Source organism: Ochotona princeps, chromosome 13 (genome assembly GCF_030435755.1).
Source record: "Ochotona princeps isolate mOchPri1 chromosome 13, mOchPri1.hap1, whole genome shotgun sequence".
Classification (NCBI taxonomy): domain Eukaryota; kingdom Metazoa; phylum Chordata; class Mammalia; order Lagomorpha; family Ochotonidae; genus Ochotona; species Ochotona princeps.
Window position 1 is genome coordinate 41,406,254 of NC_080844.1, and position 15,490 is coordinate 41,421,743.

The 15,490-nt window shown below is 41.4% G+C and overlaps 1 protein-coding gene across 1 annotated transcript in view; it reads left to right on the forward strand.

Annotated features, from left to right (window-relative positions):
* Positions 1 to 10,265: 10,265 nt before the first annotated feature.
* LOC101527195 (cytochrome P450 2C2) overlaps positions 10,266 to 15,490 on the forward strand; it is a 113,252-nt gene continuing 108,027 nt past the window's right edge. The window contains exons 1-4 of the mRNA XM_004580037.3: positions 10,266 to 10,433; positions 11,247 to 11,409; positions 11,559 to 11,708; positions 13,864 to 14,024. Of these exons, the coding sequence (XP_004580094.2) occupies positions 10,266 to 10,433; positions 11,247 to 11,409; positions 11,559 to 11,708; positions 13,864 to 14,024 (642 nt within the window). The remainder of the gene's footprint in view (positions 10,434 to 11,246; positions 11,410 to 11,558; positions 11,709 to 13,863; positions 14,025 to 15,490) is intronic.

Genomic DNA, 15,490 nt, shown 5'->3' on the forward strand with positions numbered 1-15,490 from the left:
AAGCACCATAAAGTACCTCTGTCTCCCTCTCTCTCTCTCTCTCTCTCTCTCTCTCTGTTTATGTATCTCTGCTTCTGAAATAAATAATAAATCCTCTAAGAAATACTCCGCATTCATCTTTTATGGATTGAAAAGGAACTTGCTGATTCTGAATCACAACAAGCACCTCTTTCAATGGAAAACTTGATCCACCTTGTTTGAGGTAAAATTTCTCTCCCTTCTCCAAAAAGAAAATAATGATTGTAGCTGGTATGCAATCAAGAGACATCCCCAAAGTACCCAGCTCGAAACAAAAGCAGTACAGCATTTCCCACCAACACTCTGGACTCACTGACAACAGAAATTCTCCTTCTTGGGAATCCCTCCGTAAAGCTGGTAGAAAGAGCTTTCCCGCAGATGCCAACATTTAGCATTGGAACACAAAACCATGCAAACCAAGCAGACATAATGCCTTCAGAAGGACACAACAACTGTCTGGTAACAGTCCCAGACATAGTTGCTGAGTTTCCTAAGAATTCAAAAGATTTTTTTTAAGGAAACTGAATGACATGCAAAAGAATACAGATAATTCAGTGAACTTAACCAGGCAAATCATGATAGAATAAAATATGTATCCAACACATATAGTTCTTAGTAAAGAAGAAAAGCAATCATAAATCTTGAAGCAAATGAATCATTCAATCTAATGAAAAATACAATTCAGTGCCTCTTCAACAGAACTGAGAAGGAATATGCCTCCAGACAACAAGGGTGATCAAAGCAGATGCACAACCAACTGCATACTGTGTGGTGAAAAGCTGAGATTGTTTACTCTAAGATCAGGAACAAGACAGGCATGTGTAACTTCACTATTTTTCAATGTAGTATTGCAACCACTCTGAATGTGTACTCAGTACTAATGAAAGGAAAGTATCAAACAGATGTACATTTCCACTCAGGAGAGACAAATGTGGAAGCACAACTGATGTGTGTTCAGACTTTAAAAAGTGTCGTTCATACATAAAATGAAATAGTTCAGCATCAGAGAACAAAAATTTTGACAGAAGCTGCAGTGGATCAATCTAAGGACACTATGCAGTATGAAATAAGCCAGTCATAAGGAGACAAATATTATTTGATTAAACTTACATGAATTACACAGAATAGCCAAGCATTTCCCAGAATTAGGGAGACACCAAGTATCTTAAATATCTGTGTTGTTGATGGTGTTGATCTTGTCAGAATCTGATGGCTGTTAGGTCTGAATGCCACCTAGATCTAATTTGAACCATAGCTGCCAACGTTGATATTATTTGCCCTGTTGGACCAGTGAAATGCACTGAATTGGAAGCGAGTTCTCTCCCAGCTCAGTGCCTGTGCATCTCACTTTTGTCCATCCAGTCCTACATTCTTTGCTCACTGTATGAAAATGGTACCTGATGTGCCCCTGGTAGAGTTCTGGATCTTCTGGGTGTTAGATCTGGGGTTACCCAGACCTATTTTAAGTGGAAACGATACAATGCCATATCAGTGCAATGCAATTATCCACAAATGTGTTTGCTCCCATCTGATTGCTTGGGTAGTCCTGTAACACAGCCTTTGCTTCCTCGCACAAAATGGCACCCAATGTAGCTCTGGTGGGTTTGGGCTATGAAATCTACCCTGTTCCTGCACTCTCTGTTTGGGAACTGCTGCTCTGTCTGTGCTCCCAGTTGAATCAAACAAACCATCAGGACGAGCAGTTCTTTGGGTTCACCTCCTTAGCTCCCAGTGAACTCCGCTGCCCACCTGGATGCTGGCGGAGTTCAGATCACTATTTTCTGACTGGCACTGAGGTATCTGGTCACTGCAACACCACACCATTGTCTCTGCTTCTTTCCTTTGTCTGTCAGTGTCCTGGTGCCCCTCTTTAATTGACCTGTCCTCTGGACTGTGCCCTCTCTGCTTCACCCTGGCTAATGATTCTCCATCTGTTTAAACTTGTCCTTATCCTATTCTGCCATCTTGATTCTCCAAGTTTACAGACATTCTAAACTAGTCTATGACATAATTCAGGGAACAGGACAGTGGAGAGGAGGAGTTCCAATAGGATTTTGAGATGGTGAAAAAGTTTTTTGTTGTTGTTGACTAAGTATAAGTTACAAGTATGCATTTCCATCAAGCTAACTTGTGGAGCAACTTTATAAACTTAGGACACATACAGTATTCTCATGTTAAATTATACTTCAAGATAAATGTTTATTGAATAAGAAACATTGTAATTCACAACTGTGTTCAAATTGAGGTTTGCATTGCTATTTGACCATGAAGAACCTCAAAAGATGCACCCTAGGCCATTCATTTGGTCAGTTTTGACAAATATCTTTGATTTGAACATCTTTTCATTAATCCCTGGTTCTAAAATAGAGTTTTGCACAAATATTTTAGGGAAACTTCACTTCAAATAGTCACATCCCCTCCAAATTAAGCACAGGCTGTATTAGTAGATACCTGAAACCTGTCCTGTCTCTAATTGTAAGAGTATTTCTCATTTTAGTAAGAGAAAGAACCAAATAAAAGCCATAACAAGGAAAGCACAGAGACATCCACTTTCTGGTGATAGATTGATTTCTCTATAGATAATTATTAATGCCACTTTCTTCATAAAAGTTGTAGAGCATACTGAAGCAGCAAAGCTTGCAAGGATTCTAAAGGTTACAAAACCAGTATTTTCTCTGGTAGTCATTAACTTGTGTTGCAACTACTGACAAAATTAATGTTTATTTGCAAGTCATTGTTGCGTAAGACGAATTGGTGAACTCTGTTGAATTCTCTATTTATTAGGAGGGCAACAAGGTTTAGGGAGTAAAAAAATTTAATCCTATTCTGCCTTCTTTTGAAAACACTTTCTTGGCCAAGTTTCTAAAATCATTTAAGCAAAGGTAGATGAGAGGATCCAAAGGAAAGTTACAGATGTGAAGATTCTTTTTCAACTATCAGAAGCTTTGTAAGCATGAACAATTGAACATTGTATATCTGGGATCTTGAGAGAACTTGATTTTTTTTTTTTTACTATAGTTAGGAATAGCTGTAGTTATCTAGTATTATTCACAGTCACCAAGATACAGAAATAACCAATGATGAATTAATAAATACATTCTGAGGTATATACACATACACTGTAGTGTACACACCTTAGAAAAAGAGGAGATGCCAGTGTTCGTGACAATACTGATGACCTGAAGAAATATATACTAAGAACTATCTATGCACCAGCCATAAATAGAAAATTTTGTATGTAGAATCTAAAAAAAAAAGTCAAATATAGAAACATGAGTAGATTGATCATTATCAAGGATTGGATGGAGGAAGACAGGGAAAAAGTAGGTCAAAGGGTACAAATTCATGGATAGGGATAAGGAGTAAGTGTAGAGAGACATGTCTAAAATTCAGTTAAAATCTGGAAATTGGCTAACAGGTTTTAAGAATTTTTAATTAAAAACTAAGTGTGTAAATTGTAGGTATGGAAATATTGTTGCTTCTGTTAAGAATTTTGTTATATATGTGCACATATATATGCCTTCATGTATATATGTGCACACTACTGCACTATTGAAACATTTATTTCACATTTCAGTCCCTACACATCCATAGAATTCAGTCCATATAATTATGCCTGGAATTTTAACTCTTCTTCTTGTTTGTTTTTGTTGTTGCTGCTGTTGTTTTTTTGTTTTTGCTGGTGACTTCCTTTGTCTTTTCCAAACAAGAAAGTTTTCTTGTTAAGCCAAGTGAAGTTTTCTTGTTATGAATCATTTTTTCTTAGTGGTATTTTTTTTTTCCAATTCCTAATGTGTTTGGGTTGACAGCCTCAAAGTCACCCGAAGCTTGCTGCTTCCTGAGGACTCTGCTGTCCCTCCTGCTATGAACCGTAGCATGTTGTTGCTGTTTCTCTGCAGCCACTTTGCCCATAGCTATCACTTCTCCCACCAGTTCCGTAACCCCCACCCTAACGACTGCATGAGCTTTTTCCACCAAAAACGGTGTCTTTCATTAGAGTGTGGTTGTGCATTATAATTTTTTAGACTGAAAAATTTTTATTTTTACTATTTGCCATGATACAGTTTTGCAGGTTATAGGAATTCCTCTCCTTCTCTGCCTCTTCTTCCTCTTCTGCCCTGCACTCATGTCCAAATTGTAGCATCAGGGAGTGGCTGCCCAGGAAATGGGTCTGAGCTCTTTATTTTGTGGAACAGAAACAAATGTCTTAATATAGAACTGGAACTAAACTCCTTAAGCTGTTGGTTTTTCTATCAAACCTGAAAACCCAGTTTCTAGGCAGTGATTGGATGATTGACCAATAGGATGGCCAGGGCCCTCCGTGGAGTCTCAGACCTTTGTTTAAAAGCTTTTGCTGCCTCTGTGCTTGTTTCTCAACCAACACTTAGTGAACTCTTAGTTCACTAAGTGAACTCTTCACTTAGTGAACTCTGAAATAGCATAATTTGGAAAGTCAAGAAGGTTTAATGTCTGGAGAAAACCATGTTTCTAGGATGCTCTGAATGGGTAGCAGCATCTGGTATGTTTGTCAGCTGACAAAATATTTGGGTATAAGTGTGAATTGAAGTGATACCTTAAACATGAATGCACAAAAGATGAAACATGACCTAGGTTGTCTGTGATCAACACACTATGCATGATTGTATTGCAGATAACCAATACCTAATGAAAAAAACTAGATAATGCAAGTGCATAATGTATAATTTCTTTTATGTTCATAAATAGGCAAAACTAATTCATGTCTTGAGGCCAAATGTATGTGAAGAGGGGAAAAAGTAATTATGAGAAGATATAATGAGACTTCTAAAGTGCTAGAAAATCATTTTTCTTGACCAATATGTTGGTTACACAGATATGTTCACCTAGTAGTACTTCTTTGAGCTACATCATTCATGTAGGATGCATGCAGTATTTTCTATGCGCATACCGCTTCCAGATAATTTTTTTTGAGTAAAAACAGACCTAATCCACCATTTTCACAGATTATTCCGTGATAGTAAAATATTTCACTCAGATTATCACCTCACCATCCATTTGGTCAGTGATAAATTTTAGAACCACTGAATTGGGTTCTAAAATGTGGTCTTGTGCTCATGTGTTATAGAAACTTGAATCTCACAAATCCTCATCCCCCAAATTAAAATAGGCGTTACCTAGCAATCAGAGGTCCCTCTGTCACTGTGTATATCTCATCCCATAAGAGAAAGAACTAGGCAGGGGCTCCTACTTTTAAACAGTTGAGTGCTGACCCCACTTTAAAAGAAATAATCTGATCAGCTGTCCCCGGGCTGCCTCAGTTCGGGGGCTGCTTCCTTCAGGGTGAGTACACCAAGGGGGGGAGTTTCTGTGACTGGGTAGGTCTGAGGCCCAGCCACCGCCCTCTTTGGGCAGTGAATGGGATTGGGGAGGGGTGCAACCTTGGGCCTGGGGGTTTAAACTTCCAGCAGCCTCCCAGATGCTGGTGGGCCGCAGGATGAAGCATCTTGCTCGGATCCCAACCTCAGACATCATGTGCATGTGGTGAGCTGTCCCTGGGCGGCCAGTGCGCCATTTGGCGCCAGGCTCTGCCTGCTGGCTGCCAGACTGGGGAGCTTTGGGGTTTTGGTTCTTTGAATCGCTGCTTAGGTAGCTCCAGGTTGATCCCACTGTGCCTCTGGGATCTGAGTCAATCCTAAAGATTCCCAGTGACAGGAACTCTTCCTTTGAAGAACTTGTAATCACTGAACAATGCTGAGCAGTGAACACCAGTTCATGCAAAAGCTAAGGCTCGGGGCTTGTACAGCAGGATATCCTACTACCTGACATGCTGATGGATCAGGAGACTGGTCACATTAGGCAGGGCCATAACATTAACTAGCACTCGAGAACCATATCCAGGGGTAGATTCTGTGGGGAATGTGTGGGCCACACCCTGTGGAAACTCTATCCCCATTTGCTAGCTCAAAACTTGGGGTGGTAATGGACTAAGCTAGGTGTGACCAAGGAGCCTGCCATCAATCACAGGTAAAGGAAGCCGCAACAGTCTGGACTTGTCAAGGCAGCAGCTCCCAAATATGCATCTTGAATAGGGTGTGGGGTGGGCTGGGCTGCAACGTTCACCAGCTCATATACGTCCAATTGGAAGGCCAGACTGCGCCGGGCACTGGCCTAAAACCCATTGGCATGTATGAGAACTGGGTCTGGGGGGGGGGGGGCGGGATCAAGTGGAGGAACTTGGGAAACTCCCCTGGCGAGTCATAGCTCCCACTGGTGAACATGTGGTCCAGACCTGAAGGTCAGATGAGCCGGGCAAAGTAGCTCCAACATCTGGCTAATGAGTCAATTGATAATGGAACAGGATGTACTGGGCAGGACTGAGCAAACCTTAGCCTACAAGCGAACCTAGAAGTCAGGATGGAGCACAGGTCATGCCGAGCTAGGCTCTTGCACCTACGGGTCTACGTGAGTCAAGGACACTAAGCCACAGTGTGTAAGGCAAAGGCCAGGACAAGTGAGGGACTGAGCCAAGCTGAGTCAGAGCAACCATTGGCATGCACGTGATCTAAGGCTGGGAACAGGCCCAGTTGGGGAGGTAAGGGGACACTCTAACTGGGTTGAGGGTCCCACTAAGGGGTGTGTGTGCTGGAATGGGGGCTCCGTTCTAACCAAGAAACAGTTGTAGTCTCCCTTGGCACTAGTGTGGACTGGGACTGGATGCACCAGGCCAGGCCAGACCCCAACACCGTCTGGTGTTCTGGAGAACCATGGTAGATGTGGGACAGACTAGGCTAGGTCTCAACCCCTACTAAGCCATGTATGAGCCGTATGTGGGTATAGACGAGCCATGCTGGGTTGAAACATCCAACAGCAAAAACCAAAATGGGTTGAAAGCCAGCCAAGGAAAGCCACTGTTCCTGCTAGGACAGGAAGTGACATGAGTAGGGCTGGCCCATGGACCACCTGGTAAGCGCAAAATCTGTCACTGTGAGGGGTTTTGATGGAGGAGCCTGGGCAACTCCTCTGGCAAGACACAGTCCCTGCAGGCAAGCGCAAGAAGCATGATAGGAAACAGCCCAGAATAGACCATGGAAAGTTTCCCACTGGCATACATTTGGAATGGGTCGGGGGAAGACCAGGCTGAATCAGTACATGTCATCCATCCACTGGCAAATCCGGACACCAGAACAGAGTGTGGGTCAAGGCAGGTTTGGTCGCGACAAAACCAGTGCACAATATGGAATGCCAGGGCGTGATTTCCTGTACTGGATATGAATGCAGCACCCAACCAGCACGCGTGAGAACCAGGAAGGGAGGGGGCAGAGCCAACAGGGGGATTAAAGGGATGGTCCCCTCGCTGGACAGCTACTCCCACTGGAGAGCGTGGGCTGGGATGGGGGTAGACCAGACTAAGCAGGGCTACAACACCTGTGGGCCTCATGTGGACTAGCTCAGGCAAAAGCCAGGCTGGGAATATTATTCCTGTTGGTGCAAGCATAAATTAGTGTGGGTGAGGGATGTTTGGGCTTAGCCGCAGCATCAGCTGGCAGAAGCTGGCACTGGGGGCTAATTCTCTCAAGTTAAACCACAGAACCACCTGGCTGGAGAGTGCATAAACCGGAATTGAGAGACCTGGGAGGGAAATAGTGGATTCCTCCCTCTTGGGTTACTATTCCCACAGGAGGGTATGGGAACTAGGACAGGGGCTGGGATGGTTAGACAGAGAGGCACTCAACAACATCCGTGAGGGCTGGACAGTTGAGCTGGTTAGATGGAACTAAGCTTTAATACCCATTGACATGTACGACAGCCACATGGGTTGTGGGACAGATTGGACTAGTCTGCTATACATACTGGCAAGCCAGGGTAGGGGGCAGGTCTGGTGGGGGTTATTGTGGGTCGCTATGACTAAGCTGCAGCTCCCACTGGTTTATGTGAGGGCCGAGCATGTGCTGGGCAGAAGCAGGCTGGACTACAACACCCATTGGTTCCAGTGGAAGTTGGGACTGAAAACAGAACCAACCCAGCAATTGCAACCACCAGCTGATTGTGCTGATGGACTGTGCTTGCTCTGTGCTTGCTAGAACATACAAGAATCTGGTCTGGCAACACCTCAAAGTTTGTTTGGGGATCTGCCCAATCATACTCTGGACTCAGAACCCTAACCAAGAAAAGACAGAAGACAGAGCAAGTCAACCAACCACCTCAGCTATATGTTGGCAGTGAAATACTGGGCAAATGGAGACTCTATCAATCAGTGGATTCTGCAATGACCTCATCGTGCTTGGAGTGGCAAGACTGGCAGCGATTCATACCTGGTGAATTATCAAAACCACTTAAGAAAGTATCTCAGAGCATGCTCCACATCCGGGACTTGGGGTGGGTGGGAAACTGGGTGGGGCTTCTCCCTCAATATTCCCCTTTACCTCAGATACATGAAGGAAACAATATGGAAATAATAGTCTTACTCACTTCCTTATAGCCCTTGAACCTTTTTACCATAATTAACTATGTCAAGATTGTCAAAAATATAATAAAAAATTTTTTTTCAAAAAGTCCTCTTCTGACACTCACTTTTATTTTTTCTTAGATTTATTCATTTTTATTACAGCCAGATATACACAGAGGAGGAGAGACAGAGAGGAAGATCTTCCGTCCGATGATTCACTCCCCAAGTGAGCCGCGACGGCCGATGTGCGCCGATCCAAAGCTGGGAACCTGGAACCTCTTCCAGGTCTCCCACTCGGGTGCAGTGTCCCAATGCATTGGGCCGTCCTCAACTGCTTTCCCAGGCCACAAGCAAGGAGCTGGACGGGAAGTGGAGCTGCCGAGATTAGAACCGGCGCCCATATGGGATCCCGGGGTGTTCAAGGGGAGGACTTTGGCCACTAGGCCACGCCACCGGGCCCTGACACTCACTTTAATTAACCTATGCTTCAATGTTTGACTCAGTTCATGATTGAGTCATTACTGAGTAACACTGGAAGTAAGTGTTGGTAAATCCTGATGAGCTGTCTACCTAGTGGGAATGAAACAAAACTCAAGGAATAAGCAATTAAATGAGGTCTGCTGCCTTCAGAAGCCATTTCTGGTCAGTTTTATTGTTGTGTATTTGCAATCTTTACAAACCTGGATTTCTCTATATTGAAGTTAGAAATAACTACAGAAGCCTAGCATTATTTACATGCACTAAGACATGCAAGTGACATAAACGTCCATCACCAGATGAGTTGATAATTTCAGATACATACGTTCACGTTGGGAACTTTGTTACCTTAAAAACAGGAGATCCTACCAGTTATTGCAGCATGGATGAATGGTAGAACTTCACACTCAAAGAAATACACCTTAATTAGAAAAATACTGAAGCATCTCACTGAGATGGATAATCTAAAAAATAGATTAATGGATCGAAAGATGAGTAGAATAGTGTTTACCAGAATAAGAACAAGTCAAATAGGAAAAACGTGGCTAAAGTTTACACTTAGATGTTAGGGAGGAGAAATAAATTAGAGATGTAATGTATAGCAATTTATATATGTGTGTGGGTGTGTGTGGGTGTGTGTGGGTGTATAAAATTCTGAAATATGCTAACTGTGTAGATGCTAGGCTTTCTGACCAAAATCCAGTAACTTTTTAAAGTGATAAATAGGAAAATTTGCCTGACTATGGTGATTATTTTCTTGTGTATATTATACTAAAACATCATGTTGTGTACCTTACATAATAGAACCATGAATTTTAAAAAGAAATGACTGATCACTTGATCTTAGCCAAAAGGCTGAGAAGCGATGATGACTGCTGATCAATACAACAGAATTTTAATGGTGTACTTACAGAACATGCTTTTGTATAAGCAGTGCTCTTGAAGATCTAGTAAGGTTTCCATTCTAGTGCTATTTAGATACAAAAAAAAAAAAAAAACATAAACAAACCAGCAAAAACCAGCAAAAACCAAAAACAAAACACTCCCCCCGCCAAAAGACTCCAAAAACCAACCAACCAAACAAACAAACAAAAAACCAGACTGAAAAATTCTGCCTCACCCCACACTAGATAGAACAGGACTCTGGACCTGGAGTGGAGAAGGTATGGAAAGCAATGGGGAAAACAAGAGGGAAAAATATCCAAAGTTCACTCAATACAGCTGGTTCAGTACATCCAGCCCACTGGATGCTTTAACAGGTCAAGGGGACACATTTTCAGCAGCAATGTAATATAAACCTGAGATAGCCAGCTCCCAGTTGACTCGGGAAGAAGGGAAGTCTCTGATGGATCTCGTGGTGTTCTTGGTGGTCTGTCTCTCCTGTTTGCTTCTGCTTTCCATCTGGAAGCAGAACCATGGGCGAGGGAAGCTCCCTCCTGGCCCCACTCCTCTTCCAATTCTTGGAAACCTCATGCAGGTGGATTTGGAGGACTTAAGCACATCCTTAACCAAGGTAAGTGTACATTATGCAACAGCTTTTCAAGGGTGATTAATCAGCATCAAATTTAATTAAATTGTATCACTGGAGGTTAATTACCAAAATATTTTATTTAAGGGCAATAATTCCAGTGGATTATTATGTTTGGTGAAATTCTGTCAGAAATAATGGAAAAAAATAATACATTTTGCTTGTAGAAAAATATTTAAGATGTGATGTGTGGTCAAAATAATAAGATGCTGCTGCCTTTAACATTTCATTAATTATTTTATTGTTTGATTCAGTGGAAACAAAGTATTTTGTTATCAGAGATTTGTCATCTACTGTTTATGAAAGATATTCTGTTCAGATAGGTTAAGAGGAAATACAAGGAGCAAATTATGGCTGATCTTCTGAAAGTGGTGCTATAGCAAATACAAGTGAGTGAATTCGAAAATGAGCTGGGGTCTGCTTGGTGGTCCTGGAATGTTTGGGGCTTGTACAGAGTTGCTGCCTATGATCTGTGAATGTATAGTATCGATGAAGTCGTCTTGCTACCCTTACCCTGCCTCTGTGGTGCCCATTCTCTCTCATTAATACCAGAAGAACTGAAACTGGACTGGGCATTAGAATTACCTGGGACAATCTCAATACATGCAGATTTCCATTGTTTATCACTATGGAGTTTGATCACCATAAGAAGAACTTCATAAATGATCTGAAACAGTGTTATTGACATTTGGAGTACTAGTCCAAACTTGACCAATTCTTTCTGATCAGGCATGTAAAGATATGTAGACTAATGAATGATTTTGTATACTATTATTTTCTTGGTTTTTCTGTCTCCAGCTTGCAAAGGTCTATGGCCCTGTGTTCACTGTGTATTTGGGCATGAAACCCACTGTGATAGTGCATGGCTATGAAGCAGTGAAGGAAGCCTTGATCGATTTTGGACAAGAGCTTTCTGGAAGAAGTCGTTTCCTAGTGACGGCAAAAATTAATAAAGGATTTGGTAAGTACACTTGTGTCTGTGTGTGCTTTTCGGCTGGTGGTAAAGGGGATGAAGTTATGCTTCTTTTATAGAGCCAGCCCAATCCAGGTGCTGGCTTCCTCATCATTGCCTACAGTCCTCTTCCTAGTTTTCATCTCTTCTGGTATTAGGAGTCATTTTCAGCAATGGAAAGAGATGGATAGAGACCCGGCGTTTCTCACTCATGACCCTGAGGAATTTTGGAATGGGGAAGAGGAGTATAGAGGAGCGAGTTCAAGAGGAGGCCCGCTGCCTTGTGGAGGAGCTGAGGAAAACCAACGGTGGGTGACTCCATGTATGTCCTTAAGAGACTGCTCTCTGCTGTAGTGGTGGCCCCCTGACACACTGACAGGAAGACCTTTCATTCTGTGCTTCTCTGTTAGCCCCCAGAAAGAGAAGGGAAGTTCTGAAGCTGACTCAAGGGCACTTCTGAGTGTGTTTGTGGTGTTCTGCGCGCTGACTGTGCTTTGCTGGGGAAAGGTCCTTGTCTAATTATTTTCGATCCCAGTGTTGTTTTCAAACTTTCCAGATTTTCAAATAGTTCTAATTTTTTTAATGCGGTCATTGTAAAATAATTACTCTAGGACATTTCACCAGAGGATCATTTTCCAGAGTACCTAGTAGAGATAAATTCATCACATTCTGATGGAGCTTGGAAAAGTGACTGATGCATTCACTTACTTGCTGTGTGTTTGTAGGAAGAGCCCCATTGCTATGTCCAGGAGATTCTTCCCAGGCCTCTGGTACAATATCTGCCAGTGATGATACTTCTCTATTTTAATCGTCTGGGCATCTCTTAGTACATTTCTTATCCATTGTGCTTTCTCTGAAGACAGATAACTATCATAAAACTGCCAGTGAAAGTGATTTAAAGTTACACAACAACTTACCGATATTGTTTCAAATACTTTTAATAAATATCAATACAAACCACATGTAAATCCTGGTAAACTCACAAAGAACAGTATTAGGATGGCTTCCTTAAATCTTTACCTACATTTAAGCTTACCTAGTTTAAGTTGGCTTTGCTTTTGGTTTTGGTTATATTCCTACTCTTTATTTGCATGTTAATTCTGTTTTTACTTTCTACAATTTTAGTGCAACTTTGACATTCAGTACTTTTGTGTGTCCAGGGAAAGACATCCATTCCAAGGAATGCCTCATTGTTAGAGATAGTAAATTTGTATACATAGCAGCCTTTGATGCTGGGACCACAGCCCATTTTTTGCAATCATTTTTTTAATCAAATTTCACACCTGAGATCACTAGAGATCTCAATCTCTGCTCATAACTCATGTTTCTTTGAAATTATTCAAATTGTCTCATCTTAATTTACCACAGCACTTTGCATCACTCATGCCTTCCAAGGAAAACTCCCTTCCTGGATCTTGACCACTCTCTCCTGACCATCCCTGCTGCTTGCCTGCATGCCCTCATGCTTGCCTGCATGCCCTCATGCTTCTTCCTCTTGGAAACTGTGGAAAATCTTCTATATTCTCAATACCATCACCTCCTGTCTTGCTGGCCTCATCATAGCTGATAAAAATAAAATCAAAGCTGCATTTTCTTATAAAGAAAATGAATCTGAGATTAGACCTTATGGTAACTATTTATCTCTCGCTGCCAGATGAATTTTGAGCTTGAATATCAGAGTGCTCTGATTTTTAATTATGTTTCATAAATGAAGTAAAAGGAAAGGTTGATGGTGAGATATTTCACTGCAAAACATGTATACACACACACAGTAGGAGAGCTCAGATCACTAACCTCCAGTTACTCCTTACTTTCTATGGTAAAAGAAAAATATTTTTGAAAGCTTAGCTTTTAATTATATCCATAATGTGAATTTAAAAGCACTCGATATATATTTTACTTATGTTGGTTGATCTTTTAATTACAACTATTTCATTCAAATACTGTACAACCAAAATCAAAACAAAATAGAAAAGTGAGAATCAACAATTCCTTCTGCTGTAACTTTTTTATCTGTAAAATGATGGCTTTGACCTAACTGGTTTTTAAGCTAAAACATCCATGGAAATGCACTGTTCTGTGGATGGTTAATAGAGCAGGTTTCTAAATATAATTCTATGCTGACAACTTTAGTTATTAGATATTTTCAAAAGTGACTCCTGTTGCCCTCCAAAATGATTGTGACTTAGGATCAGAATCCTGCACACAGAGGTGGTGAGGTTTTCCTCATGCAGTAGATGTTAATGGAGCAGTTGGCAAGCTATTACCAAACAAGCTAGGGTGGACTGGTTAATTTAGGCTTATGGGAAATTCTTTGAGTAGTTCTAAGAATGTGGAAGATGCTGCTTATTAGTTAACTTCCTTGTAAGTATTGTTTTGGATTCTAAGTTACATCTTGTTGATTAAAAGGCAAGGGCTTCTATATGTGTATTTTAATAGTGTTTAAAAATATTTCTACTTTAGCTGCACCCTGTGACCCCACCTTTATCCTGGGAGCTGCTCCGTGTAATGTGATCTGCTCCGTGATTTTCCAGAACCGTTTTGATTACAGAGACCAGAATTTTCTTAGCTTGATGGGAAAATTCAATGAAAACTTCAAGATTTTTAATTCTGTATGGGTGCAGGTGAGACCAAAAGTCCTGTCTTTCTGACAAATAATTTCCTTTCTCCTTTTTGAAGTCAGAGCTGCACTCTGATGTCCAGCCTCTCTACTTTCCACACGCTCAGTTCTTTAAAGCTTTGTTCAGCTAATTTAGTTTGAATATTAGTTTTTCTCCCCTTTCCCATTATTTTTGTGGCTCTCTTTGGCCTTTTTGTTTGTGTGTGTGTGTTTGTTTCTGTCTGCTCTGGTATTTGTTGAGTGACTTTTTTGCACTATCTTTTAACAAAAGTGTATAGGGCTGCATTGTGTGGCTGTGAATTCCCTGTTCCCTTAGTTTGTGTGCAGAATCAACAGGGATGAAGGTGAATGTGAAAAATGAGAGAATAAAGGGGTAGGGATATTCATTGATAGAGAAGTTGAGAGATTTAAGATAGGAATTAAGAAAGTGAGAATTAAAGAAAGAGCAAAGAAAGAAGTAGGGGAAGGAAGGAAGGACAGACAGAAGGAAGGGAGGAAGGAAGGGAGGAAGGAACACGAACTATGTTGGCACAACCCTGACTTTAGCCTTCACTTGTGGATAAAACTAATCCTTGGTTTCAGGGAGAGTGCTGAGCCTGCGTCAAGACATTTTTTTAAAAAAAATTTAAAAAAACATTTACTTTTTCATCAATTTTCTTTGAACTTATTTTAAACGCACAGAGGTAGAGGAATCTTCTGTCTTTTTAGTCACTATTAAATGCACACAACAGCTAGGGCTGGGCCAACTTAAAATCATGGGGCATGGAACAAAATCCAGGCTTCCCATGTAAACAGAATAGTCTCAAGTACTTGAAGCACTATCTGTGTATGTCAGGATAGGCAGTACTACCTACTGTCTCTGCATGAGAAGGAAGCTAACGTTGGAAATGGAGCTGGGACATGACCACATCACTGCAGTGTGGGATATGAAGGTTCAACCACTACCAACAATGCTTGAGTCTCCATTCTTTTTTTAGCCTATGTCCTGGCGAGATAAGCTCATAATTTCCTAAATTCTTAGTGTGCATGGCATTTCTGAGTTCCCTGATTAACAAACCTAGCTTTCGTTCCTGGGGTCAAAGTGCTCAAATCCCTTGCCAAGAACACTGACCAGTCAAGGAGGGAGTCAGGACAAAGGCAAGCAAAATGCTGCAGGTTTTCCTACTGCTTATTTAAGTTGCAATTTTCTCTCCCTTTAGCTTTCTTCTATTACTGTAAATCTTTACTGTGACGGAGTTGATTCTGATTTTGTTGATTTCTCAAAATATTTTGTGAAGGGGTGAGACTTGGAGGCATCTGTTGTGTCATTTTGATTGACGTTCATGGTGAAGTGAATGTTTGCTTGCCACAGTCCTGTGTTCATTGTAGTGTCATGGAGTTGGTGACTAGGATAGAGAACTGAATTCTCCACTTTATGTTAAGAGAACAAACACCTAGATATAGCAATGGAATTTAAATCCATTGGCTGAT